The sequence below is a fragment of the Mustela putorius genome, unplaced genomic scaffold, assembly GCF_011764305.1.
Source record: "Mustela putorius furo isolate JIRA1106 unplaced genomic scaffold, ASM1176430v1.1 tig00000228_pilon_pilon_pilon, whole genome shotgun sequence".
NCBI lineage: Eukaryota > Metazoa > Chordata > Mammalia > Carnivora > Mustelidae > Mustela > Mustela putorius.
The window spans coordinates 34,860,877-34,883,503 of NW_025421322.1; the positions used below are offsets into that span (position 1 = coordinate 34,860,877).

Consider the following 22,627-nt stretch of genomic DNA (forward strand, 5'->3'; position numbering starts at 1 on the left):
TTCAGAATTCTGAAAGTCAGACCTTAAAATTTTGTGCTAATACAATTACTGAAGCTTCCTCTCAGAGAAAGAGGGATTCCCTGATTAAACTATAAATAATACCTGGCCATTTAAGTGGAATATTTAAATATTCCAATTATTGACACATGTCTGTAATTTTTAGTCCTAAAGAGAGTTATTTATTTCAAACCTCAGTGTATATTTGTTTTCTGACATTTTAGACACTAAAAAGTGACATGTACCAGCGAGGGGATTGAAACTACCCTCGTGTTAAAACTGTGCCTGATGGGTCTGGAGGATCTACACATCTGCCTTGCTTATAAGAAGTCTAAGTTTCCTTTGACTCTTTTTGCCTGTCTACCCCATAATATCTAGATTTTCAGTCCTGGTGTGTGTGAGATCTAGGGCCAGGCAGTTGTGACACTGAGCTCTGTCCACTGGACTAGCTCTGTGAGTGAGCCCTTCCTCCCCATCATTACATGGACGGTGAGACGTTTTTCCAGATAAAAGAATCATTCTTCAGGCAAGTATATAATAGTCACTCTACCTTCCTCACACTTCCTGCCAACAAGCATCCTGTACCTCAAGACTCCTTTATACTTTATACTCTCAAAAATTAGAGTCACTGTGGTTTGGCATGTATGGCTTGTATCTGCTAACATCTACCATATTTGAAATTAAAACAGAAACATTTAAAAATAGTTATTAGGGGCACCTGAGTGGCTCAGTGGGCTAAAGCCTCTGCCTTCAGCTCAGGTCATGATCCTAGCGTCCTGGGATTGAGTCCCGCATCGGGCTCTCTGCTCAGCAGGGAGCCTTCTTCCTCCTCTCTGCCTGCCTCTCTGCCTACTTGTGATCTCTCTCTGTCAAATAAATAAATAAAATCTTAAAAAAAAAAAATAAATAAAAAAGTTACTAATCATGAAATATATAACAGGAGTTAACCCATTGCATGTTAACATTAAATAATCTATTTTTATGGAAAATTCACTATTTTCTAAGACAAAGATTAGTAAGAATTGTGGCGTTGATTTATATTTTGCACGTCTCTTTAATGTCTGGCTTAACAGAAGCTAACTAGATTCTTACATCTGCCTCTGTATTCAGTTTGATGTTATACGTTGTTTTGGTTGAAGTAGTTGGGACAACATATACCTGGCTAGAAAAGAGAAAAGTATTTTGACAGCGTTCCCCATAACTGTGGCTAGTCTTTGATAGTCCACCAAAACTTGGCAGGTGCTAGTTTCTTAAAGGTTAGCTTTAATATGGGTTCTGAAACCATGTCCATAAACTTTTCATACTCAGTTACGTTAAAATACCTTGGTCCATTTACCCTCGGTGGATTTGGAAAAATGGTCATTTAAAAAGTCCTCATTCACTGAGTTGTGCATATTTTCACAATGCTGTGACACATGTCCTTGTGCAATATCAAAAAAATCATATTCGTTTTTACCCCCACCAGTCTCAGTAGAGAAGTCTTTAAGTACTGGCTTGCTCTCAGTTTACAGGGGTAAATAATTTTTCAGATTTGTAGTTCATACCTGCAAGCTTGAATTTTATCATTGGTAACAAATACTGTCATTTTTTCTTGAAGCGACAAGCTCACTTCATTCATTTTTGAGAACATACCAGCCACATCTGTAAGTCTGCGTAGCCGTGGTCTGGTGTGCTTCAGTCCTGCAAGTAGAAAGGGGTGCTGGGAGCAGAGCCTGAACTCAGCCTGTCCTGCACCCAGCAGCAGAGCTCCTGTAAGCACACTTTCATGTCATCACGCAAAATCATGAAAAGGCATGGACTTAACAGTTGAGATTTATTAAGATTAGCAGTTCTTACTGTTTTACAAGATATTTTGTAAATGATAGTACTTTTCTTAATTTAACTGTTAGTATAGTTTGATGCCATTGCCTTGGTTCTTGCCAAAGCACTGAAAATTTTACCCACCACATTGCTTGAAATATGAGCACAGTGAAAAGATGAACAGTGTTTGCTTGTTTTCACAAGAATAGTTTGACTTGGTGGGCCCCCTGTAGGATGGCAGGGGCTCCTGGGAGTCCACAGCCCTTACTTTATTTGTTTTATTTTTTCAGTGTTCTCAGATTCATTGTTAATGCACCACACCCAGTGCTCCACGCAATACGTGCCCTCCTTAATACCCACCACCAGGCTCACCCATCTCCCAACTCCCCGCCCCTCCCAAACCCTCAGTTTGTTTCTCAGAGTCCACATCCTCTCATGATTCATCTCCCCCTCCAATTTTGGAGATGCAGATTGTATTAATGCTCTAAGAGAGCGCTAAGTTAGAGATGGATACACCAGCAAGAGAGGGATGAAGCAAATTCTCTAAGGGTAAGCCTTGTACAGCCTTCCCATTCAGTGCATTGTCCTCACACCATAAACTCCCCGAGGGCAGACATATCGCCACTGGGTGCCTGTCCCACAATGGGATACTGTGAACCCCATGTGTGTCTAGGAAGAGCAGCTGGCCCTTGCCTCCCTCCCATATCAAAGCTACATTGTCCAAATTTGTAGTCCTCAGGGGAAGAGGGGCAGAAGATGAATAGCCTTGCATTTAGATCTGCAACACACTTAACAGAACACAGAAGATGGGAATAAAGTCATGCTTTGACCTCTCCCATCTCAGAGGGCAGTGGTTCAGTTCAGAGAGTAGCCCCAGTAGGAGCTGGAGTGACCAAGCACATTTGGAAGGTCCAAATGTAGCAGAGCAGTGAGCAAATGACTAGACTTCTCCCATCTGACCTGTGCAACCGAGTTTGAAATGTATTTATTCAGCATCTTCCCTGGAAAATATTATTAAATATTATAAAAGGACTATTCGAGAAGTAGGACTCAGTGAGAGCGTATTGGACGTTTTTTAGTCACTTACCCTGAAGGAATTTCAGATCTTTCTGTTATCTGTCATAATGGGAAAATGAGAGTAGTCCCAGAATTTCATTTTAAGTATGACTTTTAATCTGTTCTGCTGTATCTATAAAAATTCTTAATGGTTGCGTGAGGATCCCAGGCTCCAAAAAGAATGGAAGCACTGGCCTGCGGGCCGCCGGACTGGAACTGTTACCTGGGCCATGTGTGCCCCTTCCTGTAGTTTTTCCTGTCACATAATGAATTTTCACTAAATGCCTGCTCAAATATTAATTTTTGTCAAAGGATTATAGATAAAATTTTTTCTCAAAGGAATGAGCCAAGACAATCCAGAAAAACACCAACCCTTTTATGTTAAATTTCAACAGCGCAGAATTTACTAATTTAATTTTGGAAGAGATCCACTAAAGATCAATTCTGGGATGAATTCCTGATTCACCTCCCCACCCCCCAAAATTGCCAAAACCATCGCAACAAGATATCCTTATCTTAGACTCTTGATTGAGACATGGACAGGATTCAGTCCTAGTGTTGATATCGGTCTTCCTCTGATCTCTACAGAAGACAGTTACGAATTAGACAGGTTCCCATCTTCTGACCTCATTTTTCTCACCTGTAAAATTAAAAATGTCTGCTTCAGACAGGGGCTTTGAGGATTAAGGGATAATCTGTAATGCATTATAAAACTAAAAAAAGATTTAAAAAGAGACAGGAAGATTGAGTCAGGAGGATGGGCTAAGAACACTTACCTGATCCACCCGTCCTCCCCTTTCAGAATCCAGGAAGTGACAGGAAAAAGTTTGAAAGATTCCTGAGGGAGGGAAAGCAAATGGAAGGCAATCTATGAGAAAGCAAAATGAAACAAAGCCCAGCCGTGGCAGAGAAGTGTGCTGCTGTGGTGGGGGGTTTAGGGCAGATGCAACCCCACACGTGGCTATCAACATGGGGCACCAAGAGAATTGACTGGAGAGCTGCATTTGGAGTAGCCAGGCTAGTCTGGCTACTGAGAGGCACTCAGCAGTGCAAAGCGGTAGTGTTTCTTCCCAGACTGTTGTGGCCATGCAAAGCCAAAGCTGACTGTGCCACCCGGTAGAGCAACCAGGAGCCCCAGGTAAAGGAGACAAATTACTGATGTATCCCACCCAGTAGTACACTCTGTTCCCTTTCCACAACCACCAGAAGAAAGCTATTTTAAATAAGAGGTGACATGTGCAGCCATCAAAAGAAATGAAATCTTGCCATTTGTGATGACCTGGATGGGACTAGAGGGTATTATGCTTAGCGAAATAAGTCAATCGGAGAAAGACAACTATCATATGATCTCCCTGATATGAGGAAGTGGAGATGCTGCGTGGGGGGTTTGAGGGGTAGGAAAAGAATAAATGAAAAAAGATGGCATTGGGAGGGAGACAAACCATAAGAGACTCTTAATCTCACAAAACAAACTGAGGGTTGCGGGCGGGGAGGGGGGCGCGTTATGGACATTGGGGAGGGCATGTGCTATGGTGAGTGCTGTGAAGTGTGTAAACCTGGCAATTCACAGACCTATACCCCTGGGGCTAATAATACATTATATATTAATAAAAAGAAGCCCTGTTCAGTATTAAAAAATAATAACAATAAGAGGTAACATCCCTAGACAAACAAACTGAAAATCTCAAATCAAAAACATCCAGCGAGGCCAGAACATTTAAAAAAAAAAAAAAAAAAACTCAGCAAACTGGAAAACTAATACTTGGACAGAACAGAGTTTAAAGAGTAGAAGGAATTTTAAAGTAAGTAGTTAAATCTTCATATGGGTCAGAGGCCATGGAAAGCCACAAAGGCCAAACCAGTTAGAAAGCCTGGGTTTAAAGTCAACAGAAGGCCATTGAGTATCACCAAAGGATAAAGAGTCACCAAGTAGGATAGAAAAAATGGATGGAAGATAGAACCCAAAACTTCATAAGTAACCTAACTGGCATTACCAGGACAGAAAAAAAACTAGGAGTAAGGGAAAGAGAGAATTTCATAAAAGAAAAAATTGAGAAGTTGAAGACACAGTTATTATTTACATTGAAGGGCATACTGAGTGTGCAGAGAGCTGTGAATGTAACATGAGGTGAGGAAAGAATTAGGGCCAGGGATAAGCAGACTGCCCTAGCTTTCCTGTTGAAAGGATTAACTTCAAACATTCTAGCGTTATAGAAGAGGAGAGGGCAGCTCCTCATGGATAAACATCGGCTATAGCGCCAGACCGACCTGGCTTAACAGCTTTGGGTCTTATGTGTTCATGATTGTCCTTGGATGGTTTAGGTAACTTCAAGAGTTTCAAATTTTATTATATATAAAGGGATAGAAAAATATCTACTTCCAACAATTTGTCATGAGGTTAAATGAGAAAAAATACACATGGGTGCACACTTCCTATGCCCCTGTGTATACCAGCTGACCACTACTAGTGGAGTAATTCCCCCTTTTTTGAGAGTTCATAAATTTCTTTGTATCCTGACCCTGACTCATCTATTGCCTCTTCCCTCCTCTTTCAGTCCCTCAGCCAATCCGTGTCACCTTCCTACCTTCCTCTCACCTCCCAATGTAATGAGACTCTGATCCCAAGTTATTTTGGCCACCCCTTCTGTGCTCAGACACACCTGTACCCTCTTCTGTGGAAATGTACTTGTTCATCTTCATTAGCTTCTGGAGAGTAATGATCACACCATATTTTCCAAGTCTATTCAACATCCCCAAAATATTAAATCCTTTAAGTCCTTTTATTTTGTACCATTAGAAGTGAGGCAAGAGGAGTAGTGTGTCGTTCACCTTTATTCACTAATAACACTTTGTCTTTCTTGCACTGCTTTGGTGATTTTAATAAATTTTACTGTGTGTCTACCTTGTACTAGGTATTATTCTAAAGGAGCTTGAGGTATGTCATCGAATAAGACAGCCCCAAGTCCCTCCCTGAAGAGCATATATTCTCATTCTGCTGAGAGGAAATAGTACGTATAAGAAATGAGCATGTAGCATGATAGAAAGTGACATATGCTGTAGAAGAAAATGGAGCAGAGTCCTGTGGGTGAGGGTTGCCGGAGCAGGGGGGTTGCAGTTGTAATGAGTGGACCTTGTTGAGACGGCCTCATTTGAGCAAAGTCTTAGAAAGATGAAGTTAGCCACACATATCTAGAGGTCAGAGTATTCTAGGCAAAGGGAATGGCTGGTGAAAAGAATGACTACACAACTTTTTTTGCCCTGAGTGCACTGGAAACTGACTATCTAGGAAGTTTTGCCAGTGGTGGGCCATGAATTCCAGGGGGCGCAGAGAAAGGATTGCAGAGCTGGGTAGGAGCTGAGGACAGACAGCAGCAGGTGGGCGGGACTTCGAGGCCTGTGGATAAGAGCATCCTAGTGGTCTAGGGCTTGCTGAGCTGACATAAATACAAGGAAGGGGTCTCATGTGATTGGCTTCAGTGACTTTAAAGTAGAAACTGGTTGAGAGTCTTGAAGAGGTTGCAAGGGCAAGAGACAGATAAATGTCGGGATTGCCTTCTTGATCCCACGGGGACAAGGTGATAAGGGTCTCAGAGTTTCTGTTCTCCTCTTAGACCCCCGTCAATGGAGAGTGGAAGGTCTAGAGAGTGGTGGACTTGGTCCCAGGGCTGCAGTTTGCTCCCTGGCCCCTCTGTTGTCTGTTTCTTGACGCTGGTTGACGGAACCAAGAACCTCTAGGAAAGCCAGGAGTTAGGCTGCATCTTCATACTTCCTTCAGCTACTGGGATGGGATAGAATGTGGGGGAATAAAAGGCCCTGGGCAGACATGGCCTTAGGACCAGCATGAGCAGCCCGCTCTTGATCTGTTCAGGGACCAGCTTCATGGATCCCTTGTGATGGAGTTGAGGCCTAGTTGGCCTAATGTGTTTTCCAATCTATTATTAATGTTATAGTATAATGTCATGTGCATAAGTGAAGAGATTCTTCATGTCTTTTACCCTTTGTCATATGTTGGGTGTTGAGTTTATCCTTGGGAAATAGGACACATCTTTGGTTAGTAGACATTTGAGGGGCACGTGCTGAAGGGCTGGCAAGGCAATTCAGTGGAACTGACAGCTCTGAGAATGGGCTCAGCTGCTCCCAGCTTCCTGGCTCAGTGACAGTCTTGCAATAAATAATCGGAAACTGGGTGAAATGATAGAAAATGTCAGTTTAAAGTTTTCACTTGTCAAAACCGTGATGGTCTTATCACCAGACCATTGCCGGAGCAGCAAATTGCGCTCTCTCTGATCCTCCTGTTCACTGGAAACGTTCTTCGCCCCGGACTTTTCTATGCTGAACAGTTTTAGGGCACTTCACAGACCGATGTCCAGTCTAAACTGATGTGATGTCCGTTTGATCAAGACTTGGTTGGGTCAAAAAGCCACTGTTCAACCTCTCTGTTGGTGAGCTTCAGTGCCTGCCATTTACAACGTCGAGGTGCACAGAGGGGACCTCTGTAAAGGATATTCTCTTAGGCCTGTGAAGATGTAACTCACTTTGTGCAACAGATACATTTCTCAAGAACATCAGGGTTTTATTTGTCTAAGGAGCCATTATGCTGTAACTTCTGACCTTTGGAAAGAGGACTGAGGTTCATTTAATTTAGTGCTGAGTTTCTATGAAACATTAGCCAATTTATTTGCAACAAAATGAGAAGTTATTTTGACTGCTTTGTGGCCAAATGCTGTGCGTGAGCCATCGAGAATGTCAGAGCTGCGTAGCTTCTAGAACAGGCCTGTGGTTTGACGGATGGAGCACAAAGGCAGCAGGTAGGACCGATGTCCCAGGGAGCCCGGCAGGTGGGGGCCCTAGTTCAGACTCCAGTGTCTTGACCAGTATTTGACACTGACATTTCATCGGGGGTTAGTTTCTGAATTTCTGAACTCAAGATGGGAAAAAAAAAAAGAAAATACTCTACTTTAAAGGTAATTCTCATATTTAAAGCTATAGAACCTTAAAAGGTAGGAAAGCAATGTTCTTATATTCCTTGGTGTTGCTGGACTTTTGTTTTTTAATATAAATGTTTCTTTGATCCTTTTTTAGCTATTTCCTCCCATTTGCTTCTCACCATAGATAAATTTGTTGCCTCGAGAGAAAGTGAGGGCTACTGAAAGGGAGAGAGGGAATTTGAGACCAGGCAGAGAAGGCAGTGATAATTCACCATGATCACAGGGCAATGAGTTCTGTGTAAATCCTTCTATTTCCGAGCATGAGGAGCGATCCTGGATGCCCCAGAGGGGGCAAGTCAGACATTCTGCAAGAGCGATAGAGCAGGTGAGAGGAGACAGGGAACTCCCCTCAACCCCCACCAGTGCAAGGTGGCCCCACAGTGAGCACAGTCCGCAACTGGTGTAGGTCTTCAGCACATGGTGTGGGCGCTGTCCCTTCTGAGCTGTGTGACTCCAGGCAGGTGGCCCAGCCTCACTGAGCCTCTGCTGCTCTGTCTTCAAGGACAGCGATTGACATGGAGACGTGGTCAGTGAAGGGGTCTCACTGAGCAGCGTGCCCACCCTCCCTCTCGCTGGCTTCCTCCCACGTCCTCTAGGAGTGTCAGCCCTCAGCCTGAAGACCTTTTTATAAAACTCTGCAACCACGTGCCCCTCCTCAGAAAAGCTGCACGTTACCACGTGGTATAATAGGTCAGCTGTAGGAGTGACTGTTCTCTTCCTGGGCAACATTTAAAAAGCCGTGGAACTTCTTAGCATGGCACATTCCAGAGAGCTTATGTCCTATTCCGGCGAGCTTCCTTCATAACCAGTATGTTGCACTGTGTTTAATTAACTAGTGAGGATGTGATTAAACCAGGATAACAAGATCTGACCTATATTTTGCACGTGGAGGAAGCATTTTCTACCGAGGAATAGTCTAGCCCCGGCGTTTGATCAGTGCTTATTAACTCCGTGCGGTGGAGGTACTTGTAGACACTCGGATTGTTCAGGCTTTTTCTTGCATCTGTGCCTTACGTGTGCAGTTTGCTCTGCCTGGAAGGCCCCTGCCACTGTCTACGTGTCCGTCCCTTCTCTGCACCCCTTCCTCAGCTTCACCCTCCTGGCGGGTGGCTCAGAACTGCTCTGACATTACATTCTCTGGGAAGCCGTGTGATGCAGCCGCTGGTGAGGCACGCCTCCTCTGTCCATCTCGAGGGAGGTCCTGGGGCCGGGCGTGGTGCGGGAGGTGGGCAGGGGGGGACGAGGAAAGTGTGCCATCCCGGGGAGCCAGCCCCTGGGAAACTGGGAAGGTTTTCCAAGGAGGCAGCATCTGGACTACAGACTGAGCAGCACGTAGATTGGAAGGAGAACAAAGAACATCTCTGGCAGAAGGAGGAGTAGAGGTGAAGAGCCATCTGCACGTGCTTAAGGCAAAAAAGAAGCTGTTCCCTTGCTTACTGCTTCATCCTAGGATGGCTCTGCTGTGCTGCAGCCATCAGAGTGGCTGAGTCTCTGATGCCGCTTACCTGACAGGACGCGTGGGAAGAGAGCCAGGTGTGGATTTGATCGACGAGTGTGTCACTTACCTGTTCTCTGAGATTCTGGCTGGCATCCTGACTTTCCGATCTGCAGCAGCATCCTTATCTCTAAAATGGGTATGACAGCCCCACTCACCTCAGGGGCTGCTGTGGGGACTCCGTGGAACCTCGGCAGCTGGCACTCAGCAACACTCACTCGGCAGATTTTATTATTCATCTTGCAACTTCCTAAGGTGTTAAGCAGCTGAGCTGGATCATTTTCTATTTTGATTAGAACTTCTTACTTGATTGCATGAGGTTGGAATAATGAGAATGTTTATTTCCATGACAGTCCAAGATAACAAATTCAGGACGATTGTTTCCCTACAAAATTAAGTAGAGTGGGAAAGCGCAAAGCCTGAGACGGTAAGTGGAAGCTCCTCCCCAGATACCCAGAATAGCATCATAAACTACTTATATCTGCCATGGCTTAGTAATCTAGATTTTTCATAGGTTTGTTCCTGTAAAAAATTGTAGCCTATTTCGTATTATCTGCAGAAAGGCCCTGATAACAGGCTCCCTCTGCCCCCCACTCCGCCCCATATCTCAAGGATGCCGTACGTTAGAACACAGATGTGCCTGTGCTGTGCAAAGATGCTCCGCCTCCATCCTCATGGACATTACAAGGGGGCCATGACCAGAGGGCACGGAGTCACCCTGCTGTCCTTCGCAACACAGTCATCACACCGACTTCCTGACAATAATGCCACAGTGCTGGTAAAACAGAACATTAGACCTCAGTCCCGGTTATAAAGCGCTGTGAAGCCCACAGATTGCTCAGCGTTGGGTTTTCTGGTAGGCAGGAGTTAAAGAGGAAGGAATGTCCTCGCCTTCTTTCTGTTGGACCTGTGGTTCTCCGTCCTCTCCAGAGCCATGGGGCCTGGCCCGGAGCACTGTGCTGTCCGTGGCACACCCGTCGTGTGTGCGGACCCTGCCTTTCCAGGATGCACAGGCTGTGTATCCCTTCTGCACAGAGACACTCACGTGGTGCTCATTGGCCAAAGCCTGTGGCTAAAGTGCCTGGCACATTTATCAGGTATTACAGCTGGAAATCTTTGATATTCCTGAGGTCTAAAGTTTCCGTGCTAGATCTCTGCCATCTCAGTGCGAATTCTTTCTTTCAGTGTGTAGCCCTGCCCTTGATTGGTTTATCTTTAAGTTTTAGAATACTTCACTGAATATGATTTAAGCTCATGGTCAAGTTATTTTATCCTGTTTTCACCCTTTTTTTTTTTTTTTTTTTTTTTTTTTTGGCGTCTTTTGTTCAATACAGTGGTGCTGATTACTATGATTATGGACATGGACTCAGTGAAGAGACCTATGATTCCTACGGTGAGTAACTGGCCCACATGAACCAGAAATAGAGCGGGCAGAGTGGTCCCAGAAACACCTTCAAGACGGAACTGAGGAGAAATCCATAAAGACGTTTTGACTGAAACAGCAGCTTCCCTTTCAGTTCGTCTGTGCATATCTAGCTATTTTCAGCTCCTTTAAGATTTAAATTTAATATTTAAAGAGGACTAAAAACTCAAAGAAAATTGCCTACATTCACATTCTCAACTTAGATTTTCTGTTTGGGTTGATTGCCATGTGCTGATTTTCTCATTTATAGAGTCGTTTGCCAGACTGCAGACACTTGATAGCTTGGGACTTTTTGAAGTGTCTTTGCTTCTTGACAGTGAAGGAAAATGAAGCCCTGGAGACTGCAGCTCCCAAAGGATTGTCCCACCCCCATCTTCATATTTTAATTCATCTCTGATCCCAAACCCTCGAAAAATGTTACAGTGGGAGTCACTCCATAAAGGTTACAAAAGCACTGAGCCAGGTGTGGGGGGCCATAAGGCTCTCTCAGGCTTATGGGGAGACAGTAAACCCCACTTAATTCAGGGAGACCTGGTAGAGATGCTGGGGAATCCAGGTCCAAAGTCTCTATGCAGAAGGAGGACAGGTTTAATTAAAAGAATTGGCGGCAGCAACATAATGATAGTAAGAAGCTCCTTTGCCGGAGGGCAAAGAGATCAGAGAACAGGAAGCTTCAATCAGTGGCAAAGCTCTGATAAATGCCTCCAGTACCCAGTGCAAGTGAATCAGGATTCTGGTTAATGGATGTTCTGACATTTCTCTGAACATAACTGAAAAACCATTTTCCGGTGCTCCTTTTGAAGTGCATTTTGTTATATCACCTGCCCCAAGCCGTGATGACCTCACCTTGGATTTTTTTTTTTTTTTTTTTTTGGTTATTTGTAACAAACACTTAAGAGAAATACCTTGGTTTGCTGAATGCTGTCTACTTAAATGGATGCAAGTTAGCTTGAGGGAATGACGTTGATTGCATGTTTGTATGAAAAGAAGAGGTCATTTTAAGTATTTTTTCTTCACAGCCTTTTCAAATTGGTCTCAGTGGACACATGGCTTTTTAATTGCTGTATGTTGCTGCAGAGATGTTAACTGTTGGTAGTCGGAGACTTGTAGATGACTCGTTGAGAGCCCTGGGATGGAACAGGTGTTTAATTTCAGGAGATCGAGATGACGGAATGCCTTTTGTTATTTGTACACTTGTCTTGTATGGATTTAGTATTATGATGAGTGAGATTTGACATTCTGTCTTCAAGTTTATTTCATATGCGGAAGGTATTGTTGAGGCTACATTTCCCCGAACACGTTCACTCTGTCCGCAGCAGGACCCGGGACTCCCTCCCACCCTGCCCACCCCCACAGTGCTCATCGCGTTTGTCTGCTCCTGCCTGCACAAATCTTTGTGTTGTCTTTGTTTTTGCTGTCAAGAGAAGTCTGAGTAATCCTCTTCCCGTTCATAAATGTCTTAACATTTAGCAAAAGGCGGTTCAGTTTGCTGTTTGAGTGTGTGAGCTTTTGTTAAAAATGAGTGACTAAAAGGAAAGTTCTTGCAAAGTCGGTTGCCATTTAAGATACAAAAATCATTTTTTTTCCCCATACTGATAGGTATTATTAGTGGGGCGACCATTTTCTATTGTGTTTGTAATTTTTCTCTAAGTAATTACCCTTGTTTTTGTTTTTGTTCTTTACCCCTAGTACCTCAGGGCTATCTGTCTTCAGTATGATGTCTACCACTGGTTCAGGGTTAAGGTAGATTCTGAAAAATGAAGCCAGCGGGATCCATGGCAATGATCTAATTGTGATTCGATATCTTACTGATTTTAGGGCAAGAGGACTGGACTAACTCGAGACACAAGGCACCTGCAGCGAGGACCTCAAAGGGCGTCTACAGAGACCAGCCCTACGGCAGATACTGATTGTACTGTCTGGTGTTGTGAAATAGCCAGTCTCCACCAGTCCTGTGTACTGTTCAAAGTAATGTTTTTCTATGAACAATCCCTTTTTAAATAAATCAAAATGCTTAAAACCTGAATGGATGGAAGTTTAAAACTACTTTGTGGAAACATCAACCTGGGCAGAAAAAAAAAAAAAAGACATGTAAAATTTTGTTATTTCCAGTCTGTATATGAAAAAAAATAGGTCATCAAAAGGAAAAAAATAACTTTGATTAACTAGTGTTAAACAAAAAACTAGGTTTACTAAATATGTTAATCCATCCTTTTAACATAAGCCTCACCTTTCATTTTAAAGGTTTCCATAGCAATTAGTTATTTTATCTTTCAGCCATATGCTAGTTTTTTTTTCTTGCCAACATGCGTAAAAAGGGAAGCCAATTACAAGTGCAAATAATGTGGTATTCTTTTGTAACTCAAGTCTTGAAATGTTCTGTAGTGTTGAGCAAAGTCTCCTCTTGCTTGATACTAAATAAACTTTTGAAAGAAATTCCGTGTGTGTGAGCTAACAATTTCATGTTTCTCTTATTTAAAAAGGCCTTCATAAATAGTTGTAAACAGGGAAAGAGTTCATTTAACAACGCTTGTCATAAAAGGGTCACACTAAACATTGTACAACTGACTTAAAAAATGGTATAAAATTAAATGTACCATTCTATACTCACCGTAGATTTAAATGCTGTTTAAAGAGTCCACATGGTGTTAAGCTGCGTGAGTAGCACGTTAAAACGACGCAAAACCAAATCTTGTTTAAAAACTGGTTTTAAAATAACTACTGATTTTCTGAAAAAGATGTGATCAGTTTTCATCTTGTTGAGCGTTTTTTCACTAGTGCAACTTTGGATTTTTTATGAGAATTTTGGTACCTTAATGAACACCTCGCTCCATGCTGGAAGCAATAAGCACAAAGCTTTTAAAGACAATCTGACTTGACTAATTGAGGTCGCACTCGCCAAGGCTGAGGATGTGTAACCCTTAAACGGTCTTCATTGTCAAAGGTAAATAAATCAAATAAGATTTTAATCTCACTTAATTTATCTTAATATAACTAATAAAACCAGGGAGATTACAACTTAGCAAGTTTCATTATCCATTTTAGAGAGGTTTTAAGATCACCTAAATTCTCATTTTAAAAAGTTTAATTTGTTTTAGTAATCTAAAAAGCCTTAGTTCAGTCAGTTTAATTGGGGCCAATTATTCCCTATTAAACAAATGTAAAACCTCATAACTAGTTGTTTGTAATACATTCTTTGGTTAGTAATTGAGGGCACTTCTTAAAACTGACAAATATTTAATAAAGTTATTCTTTAATCATTTGGCTTAAGTTTTTTTTGTTTTTGTTTTTGTTTTTGATTGTAGATGATGTAAAATGTTTAATTTTTGTTTCTTAAGAGATTTCCTTCTCTTTGATTAAAAAGGTCTTTTCTTTTGTTAGGAAATGTCAGCCATCTTGGGAAGTCAGAGGAACTGGTTGTGCCCAAGGAGCAAACAAAGGTGAGTGCCTTTTGTTCCAATTACTGTGATGTGTTACGGAAGATGAAGACAATTTCATGCTTATCTAAAGTCCCATGGAAACTATCCCACGCTGGTTCCTATTACCAGCACTGGTGATTACGGCAAATTAACTCCTCCAGTCAGAACAGAAGCTCCCTGAATATAAACAAGTCAGACCCAGCCAGCCTTGCTGGTGCCACGGAGGGCAGAGGTGTAAGTCGTCACAGCAGTTGATACTTGGGTTGCTTTCTTCAATAAGAAATTGAAGCGCAGGCAGTAACATGAAAAAATGTCCAAACTATTAAGGCAAAAAAGCAGTTTATCAAGCCTAACGTATAATATGACCCCAATTTTATTTTTTATTTTATTTTTTAAAAGATTTTATTTATTTATTTGACAGAGAGATCACAAGTAAGCAGAGAGAGGCAGAGAGAGAAGGGAAGCAGGCTCCCTGCCCAGCAGAGAGCCCGATGTGGGACTCGATCCCAGGACCCTGGGATCATGACCTGAGCTGAAGGCAGAGGCTTTAATCCACTGAACCATCCAGGCACCCCCAATTTTATTTTTTTTTTAAACTGTGTGTACTTGCTATATATTTGTAGGTAAAAAATTATACTGGTATGCACCAGATTTTTGACAATAATTATCTTAGGCTTGTGAAAGTATGACTTTGTATGTGTACTTTTCTGTCCTTTTTGAATTTTGCAAAACAAGTTATTACTTGTATAAGACAAGTAGCGTAACAGTTGTTTTATAAAATTATTTCTTTTTTTTTTTTTTTAAGTTAGGGATCTGTAAGGAAAATGTATCATTAGTTTGGTTGATTCAGGGTATTCTTGTTTTTTGTCTTGTTGTTTTTTTTTTTTTTTTTCTAAACCATCAGAAACATTACTTAGGCCCTGACATCACAGAGTGTCTTGCTTTTTAAAAGTAGTTGTATTTGAGCTCTGCCCCTGACTATGTGCCTTTGGACATCAGCATAAGGGGAATGATGCTTAATGCATGTAGTTGTTACTAAGAATTGAGTGAGCTAATACTGTTAGTGTTTTGAGCTAATATTGTGAGTGTTTTGTAACCTAAAAAGTATTACAGTAAATGTGAAGTTTAATTGTCAAATTGAATGCCTGTATTTAATGTGTATGGGAGATAGCTGAGCCTTTTTCCCCTCCAATAGTCAAAATTCACCTGAAATAATTACTTTAACTATTGGGAAGAGAATAGGTCTCTTTATTCTCATGGATCAAAATAAGATTTTTGGTTTTGAGGGGTATTTGGGGGGTGGGGCAGGGGGACTTTTCTTGCTTAGAAAGAGAATGTGACACATCATGCATTTTTTCAATGTGTGGTTTTAATATTGGAATTTTTCACTCTTTCCTCCTTAGTAAGTAATTTTGGAGGGGGGATTAGCATATTGAATAATAATGTAGGTTTCTTAACTGAGAGATTATAAATAGGTCCCTAGAGGGTAAACCCCCAGATGGTCTTCAGAGCTAATTCATAGGAATTAGTGTTCAGTGTTATGTTTATTTTCATTTTATAGAGAACCCATAGCCCCATTGGACTATAAAAAGGGATCATGAGCCAGAAAGGTCAGGAAGCAGCAGAAATACTTTTGGACAAGAATCCTCCTGCTTGGCTTCCAAGGGCTTCCCATTTTTAGCACATAGTCTGCCGAGCCTTATTGCTTCCGGTTTCCACATGAAGACTCTGCTGTAGACACAGTCTTCCCACCCCTCAGAGCACGTTGCATCGTTCCCAGATCTTTTCCCCTAACCTTCGTCTACCCTCCTGGGATTAGTTTCTCTCCTCATTTTACAGTGTGTACTGAGCTTGAGTTCTGTACTAGACATAGAAGTGGCACCGGGAACGTGGGCCTTCCTCAGACTGCGGCAATTCGGGATGGAAAGGAAGCGTGCTCGCCCCCGTTCCTTCACCCACAGAACTCGTGCCCGCTCCTCGGGACGTGGCCCAGTGCCCTCTCTGAAGTAGCATGCTGAGTTTATACTCATTTTAGTGACGTAGGTGGGTCACACGTTTCCATTACGACCAAGCATAAGCTTGTCACTCTCAGTAAATGATTTCACTGAATCCTCACAACTCAGGAAGGTAAGTGTGGCCTCCATTTTACAGAGGAAGACACTTCAGCTTCAAAACGTGAAATCATTTAGGTAAAAAACTCACACCCAGCAACTGGTAGAGCCAGTTTTAAACTTTAATCCAGAGTCTCTGTTGTTGGCCAGGCTCTGGACTAGCACTTACTCCCCCATCATCTCTTTGAGCGCAGGGGTTAGTCGACATGTTTCCTGTAACTCCCAGAGCCCTGAGCGTCATGAGCACAGAGCTGCTGTCCCATAGTCCCTTCCCTGTCTCTTCCACCCTCCCACCAGATTCCTTCGGATGTTCTTTGATGGTACTTAGGTTCTGAATCATCTTCTGATCAGGACGTCGGCTTGAATCAATATCAGTGTCCATGCAGATACGTTGTGCTACAGATCCTGGAAGTTCAGTGCCAATGACATAGTCCTGTCCTTGAAGACGCGACAGTCTGCTGGGGAGATGGGCGAGGAAGGAGTTCGTAGCACAGGTGCAGGCACGTGGAAGAGAGACCTGTCTGCCAGGCAGGTGCCAGCAGGGGCGTAAGTGCCAGTAGGAGATGACCTCAGCACAGAGGGGAAGGCATTCTGGGAAGCATTTGTATCCCAGCTCTGTTGTTGACCAGCTTGATGGCCTTGCTTAATTACCTGACCTCTCAGAACTACAGTTGAGATGGCCGTGTCCCACCCATAAAATGGCACAGGAATGCCAGCTACCTCTACCTCAGTATTACTGGGGTAGGATTAGAACCGCGTGCAACACTGATGTAGGTATTTGCTTGTTTGTTGTTTAATGTAAATGCACGCAATGATAAGAAAGTACGATTGTCTGGGAGCCGGCAGCTAGATGAGGTAATCAGAGAAAGCGGCAGATGTGCTGTCAGGGCAGCAGGGAGCACGTATGAAGGGTCGCACACGCCCCGGCGACCCCATTTTCCATTGGGACATCCTCCTCACCTCTCCGCTTGCCCTGCTCCCTCCCCCTAGGCAGAGAGGGGGCCTTGTCAGTCTCCGCTTCGACGGGAACTTCGTACCGCCCTCTGTTTGCACTGGCTATTGATCTGATATCCAGACACAGAGTGTCTTAGAAAATAGGGCTCCCACCTTTTACCCTCTCAGTCTCCTCTCAGCAGAGTAAGTGTTCAGCAAGTCAGTGAATATGAGCGAGGGACATTGTCAGCGGATCGAGAGGGTTCCTAGCAGACAGCGTCAGGGGTGCTTAGGAATAGTTAGCAGAGACCCAAAAATCCCCAACAAAAACAAAAACCTTACTCATGTCCACAGGATTATATTTCAGAAGGTCTAGCTCCATTGGTTTAACTCAAAATTAGACAGTGCTTCTGGTCATTATGTACTGAGAAATAGATCCCAGAGTCTAAAACCAATAATTTGGAGAAAAAAAATAAAAATGTAATGAAAAGTCTAATTAGCCAAAATAGAAGTCACTTTATGGGGTTTAGGTAATGAATATAAATAATAAAGTTTGTTATTTTCTATGCAAATAAGATCTATTTGCAATGATATTCAGTGTCTTGTACAGATAGAAAGGGGAACAAAACCCTATGATTATATTGAAAATCATGAAATCTACTTTGTCTTGATTCTGTGTCCATCTTTCAGAAAGGCTGTAGAACATTTTCAGATCTAAATTGCATCCTCCTCTTACCTAATGGAAAATCCCATCCAACTGAGGTTGATTCTCAATATGATTGGATTTCAGTGATTGGAACCTAGCACCAAAATTGTTTCAGACCTTAGTATGATGAGCCCCCCTCGCTGCCTGCCCCATCCCCCTGCCCCCCCCCCCACACACTGGCATGCAGGGTAGAGCTCAGGCTCTTGGCTTTGAACCCAAAGCCCAGCGTGATTGTGTTCCAGCCCCGTGGCTGCACCAGCCTTGCTGCTGGACATCCCTCTTGGTGCTCTCTTGTCTGGGTTGTCCACTGCCTGAAATCACATTTCCTTACCCCTCTCAGCCAGCTCTTGGCCCAGTGAGTCATTGAGGTTTGTGCAGCTTCAAAGTGAGCCTGGAAGCTTCCCCTTGTCCCAGAAGCCTTCCTTGGCACACTGTCTCCACCTCAGGCCTAGTGTCGAATCCCTGCTGAGAACTCTTGGAGTTGCCTGAATTCTGTAACAACTGTCCCTCAACGGATCGTTCATGCTCCTCTCCACGCACCCGCACCAGCATAGAAACCTCTAGTGTATGCCCCATGCTTCTGCCCGGCAAAGGATCCGTGTACGAGCAGCTGAATATGTGAGTGAGTGAAATGAATGAGGTGTTTCAGGGTCTCGACAGTAGAGGAGAGTGGACTGGGACGTCCTTGGCCTTACCAGGTGGAGTTAGAGCCATCCTTGAACTTGGAGAGAATTTGGCAGGTTCTTAATGTGGTCATTCAGGTGTAGACAGAGATTCCCAAAAGTCTCGTTTGACCACCACTGCTGACAAGACCCGGGCCCTGCTCATGTGCCCGTGTTTGCAGCCTCATACCTGACAGGGCCAGAAATGGGGAGAGAGAAGAAATGGGCAGACGCTGTGTGAAGTGAGCCGGGCTGGAGCTGGAGGCATTGTCCCCGGGCTCCGTCTCTGCTCCGCTCATTGACGGGTCTTTCTCACCAACTATAAGACAAGACTCTTTGAACGTGGAATCATGTCTGTCTTGACTGGTCCACCCAGATGGCAGCATCATGCCTGGCACACAGTGGGGGCTGATGAGGTGTTCGGTGTGGAACACAAGAGGAAGGGAGTGAATGAGCCAACAACCTTGTAATTCTTAAAATGCCAGCCCTGAGCACTTTGCAATATTAGTTTGGTTTCTTAGTGGAAATAAGATAGTTACTTCCGCAACTGCTGACTTGTTTAGTGGAAGGAAATGGGAAGCTGGAAAGCCAAAATATGTCCTTTATTTAATAGTTAATACCTGTGCTTCGTACAAAATCCAAAAATTTTAGGGGTATATGATCAAGCCCCCAAGCCCCCAAGAAGCTGTTGGCATTGGTTTTGGTATATTTTTCCAGAGATAGTCTGTGCATGAGCAAAGCACATGTTTCTTTTCTAACTATTAGCATTTTGCATACGAAACAGTACACTGTTTACTACCCCCTTTTTTTCATTTTAGAGGATATCTTAAAGTTCATTTTCTATCATTCTGTAAAGCTACCTTTTTCTATTTATTGACTGAATAATAGTTATGTGGTTTATAATTTAAACAAGTATTGATGGACATGAAGTTCACCTCCAGCATTTTACACTCATCAGTGCGAGTGCTAGAAAGCCTAGCCCTCCATCTCTGTGATTGCACACATTTGTATACAACTTAAGAACAAATTTCTGAAGTAGGGTCATTGAACCTTTCCATTTTTTATGACTATTACTGTATTGCTTTCCTGAGGAGACTTGAACCCTACATACTGCATGCATTCCTCACTGTCAACGGTTAGCACCTGTGCCCCACTCCCAAGTGGGCGCCCAGCATGGCGGCTGGCACGGTGTGGTCAGGTCTGGGTGTGGATGAGTGAGGCATGTGGGGGCACCAGACCCCTTCATTACAGCCCCCAACTCCCGAGCCTGAGTGGCTTTGCTTCGGGGGGCCCGGGGTGCTACTTTGCAGTGTCCCCACCCAGCATTTCCTGTGCTCTTGTTCCCCAGATCCTGCCCACGCTTTGAGATCTTCCCTCTCTTTTGCCAAGAACCCTTTTTTCTGTTCACTCTGAGAGTACTGGCTGCTGGCACTCGATTGGCGAACACCCAATTTGGAGCTTCGGGCCAGAGTCCCTCAGGGTCAGGAATGCGTCCGTCACATTGTGTGCCCGGAAACAGTCATCAGGCTGTTCTGGAAGGACCCATTGATGAACTAAACTAAACCCCAATTAATAGATTTACTATATTCGATGTTCACCTTTTACAGTATCAGCCTTTCAGTTCAGGTGGCATCGATGGGTCCCAGCCCCCACCCCGAAGCACGCGCAGGTGGCACCACATGGCTTCTGAGACGTGGCTCCCTGTCTCAGGTCATGTGCAGCGATCAGAGGCTAAGTGAAGGGGGAGGTGGTGCAGCCGGGGGGCAAGGGGGCGAACCCTGGGCGGAGGGGCAGGAAAAGGTTTCACAGAGATGGGCAGGCATTGACAGGCTGGTGTAGGTGAGCGAGGCAGCCACTGACCAGGGCAGGAAGCTGCGCCATGTGGGGGGACCTGAGCAGGTGCCTAAGCTGGGAGAGGAACGGGACAGTGCCGGGGAGCTGGGAGGGGCCAGGTCATGGGGCACCACGAATAGTATGGTGCTGACAGGTCCCCCCAGGGCCAGTGTGTGTGACCAGAATCATGAGGAACAAGCATTGTGACGGCCACTTCTCCATGCTGATTGGGTTCATTCTTCTTCCTTCCTGATGCCCATTGGGTTTTTGAAACAACAGTTATGTTCTGTGTAGTACATTAAAATATATTCCTTGGTGTTAATTAATAAAAACTTGTAAATACATCTGAACGTTGGGTCTCATCTCAGAGGACAGGATGTCAAGGACTGTCCAGTGAGTACCCCTAGGGACCCGTTTTACATTTTGGTATTAGAGGTTCCATGTCAAACAAGGGCCGTTCTGGAATCACACCCAAAAACCTTGTAATGGAGAGTATTTTGATCCTCCTCATACTAATTTACCATGCATCTGCCTTACTGAACACAAATATTTTATGTTCTTAAATTTCTGTAATTCTTATTTTGCCTCATTTTCCATAAATATCCTTATTTCTGTTAAGTTTCTACTTGCCTCCTTCCTCTGCCTAAATCCTGCCTTCCCCAACAGAGCATAAATAATTATTAGCTTCTTGATGTATACAAATGTATTTCGTTTTCCTCTCTTTCAGGGGCTTTCCTTCGAATTATGGACTGCTTAGAATTCGTCGACTCACCAACGTGCCTAGTCAGTAAATGAATTCACTTGGGAGCATAAAAATCATCTGAATTTTTTTCACAATTTTATGTCCTGTGAAATGTTTTATAAAATGATATGCTTTTTTAATTTGGAAAGCCTGTTTAAAAAAAGGAAAGAAAATCGATCTTGTTTTGTGGTCTCCTAACAACAACAAACAAATGATTTGTGTGTTACTTAATAAAAGCTGCCCATTTCAATCTCCTGCACTTTACTATAAACCTAGAAAAACAAAGTCTTGTTATTTCAACAAGCTCTAAGTTTTGCACACTTGAGAACCATCTATGCCTGGAAACTCACTGAGAGAAGTCCAGATTATATACGTAATCCAGATTTGAAAATGATTTGTGTGTCTCAGTGATGGACCAATAAATACGGACGTGTTCTTCCAAAAGTATCCTGTCACGTAAAAGGTTAATATAAAGGCTTTTGCAGGAAACAGAGTGGTACAGCCAGAAAAGAAAGCTGATTCTCATGCTTCTCTGTAATTTGTTATGGAACATAAAGGTCATAATCCCTGTGGACAGTATTATTCTGTTCATTCTCCTTTCTTCATTTACTGTTGCATTGTGACTTTAATTCCGTATGCCCCAGGAGGATGCTTTATTCCTTCTGCTGGAAGCTCACCCAACATGTTTCCTAGTCTTGGAATTTCAGGAACAGTCTTGTGCATTGTTAAATTGTCACTCTCCTACTTCAAAGACACATTTCCTCTAAGGCATGCACTTCGACAGCATGCCACGTTGGGAGCATTGTGTTAACCGCCGAGTAACTTCTAAGAAGCTTACTTTTCCTTATCCTCTCATGATGCATCCAAAAAACAGTCTCCACTCGGCCATCATGCCTTTGCCCTTGTCACATACACAGATGTGCATCTCAGAAGCTCAAGGATGGACAGCCCCAGGTCGGAGAGAGAGCAGCACAGGCCACAGGGGCAGCAGGTGGGCGGGAGGCTGTGAGCGCCCCTCAGTGCTCGGTCGGGAGGGCGGTGCACAGTGACAGTTCCAGGGACCCTTTGTTTGAAATTAACTGAACAACCAGGAACTTCAAACCATAAGCCAGATTGTTACAAATGGGAAAAAAAAAAAAAAAAAATTGAGCTCACTGGTTGCAGCCTTTCCACCCCCAGAGTCAGTAGACCTACCAACAGTCCCAGGGACTCGAACTCTCCAGCTCCTCTCCTGTCTGTCCCCTTCTCCTCACTCCCACTCCTCCCTTACTTCGCTCACGAAACCCATACTTGTCAAGAATCTCTTCCGTGCTGGGCACTGCCCTACAAGCTAGAGCGGGCAGAGCACAGATCAGAGAGCCCGTCCTCGGGGAGCTCACGTTCCACCGGGAGGGGGCAGGCCATCGGCCACAAGCCCGGAGAGGGCCGGGTGGTGCTGGGGCTGTTGAGGAGCAGGCGTGCA

At 43.7% G+C, this 22,627-nt stretch overlaps 1 protein-coding gene across 3 annotated transcripts in view; it reads left to right on the forward strand.

The window, feature by feature from the left end:
• Nucleotides 1-21,744, forward strand: part of KHDRBS3 (KH RNA binding domain containing, signal transduction associated 3) — a 186,628-nt gene extending 164,884 nt beyond the window's left edge. The window contains exons 8-11 of one of the 3 annotated variants that reach the window (XR_006606195.1): nt 10,671-10,729; nt 12,578-12,727; nt 14,141-14,199; nt 21,151-21,744. Coding sequence is in view for 2 of the 3 variants with exons in the window: in XM_045078156.1 (XP_044934091.1) it covers nt 10,671-10,729; nt 12,578-12,669 (151 nt within the window). In the remaining variant the exon portion in view is untranslated. Of the gene's footprint in view, nt 1-10,670; nt 10,730-12,577; nt 13,196-14,140; nt 14,200-21,150 lie in introns of those variants that run through there. The other 2 variants (XM_045078157.1, XM_045078156.1) reach the window with 2 other exon arrangements.
• Nucleotides 21,745-22,627: the final 883 nt, after the last annotated feature.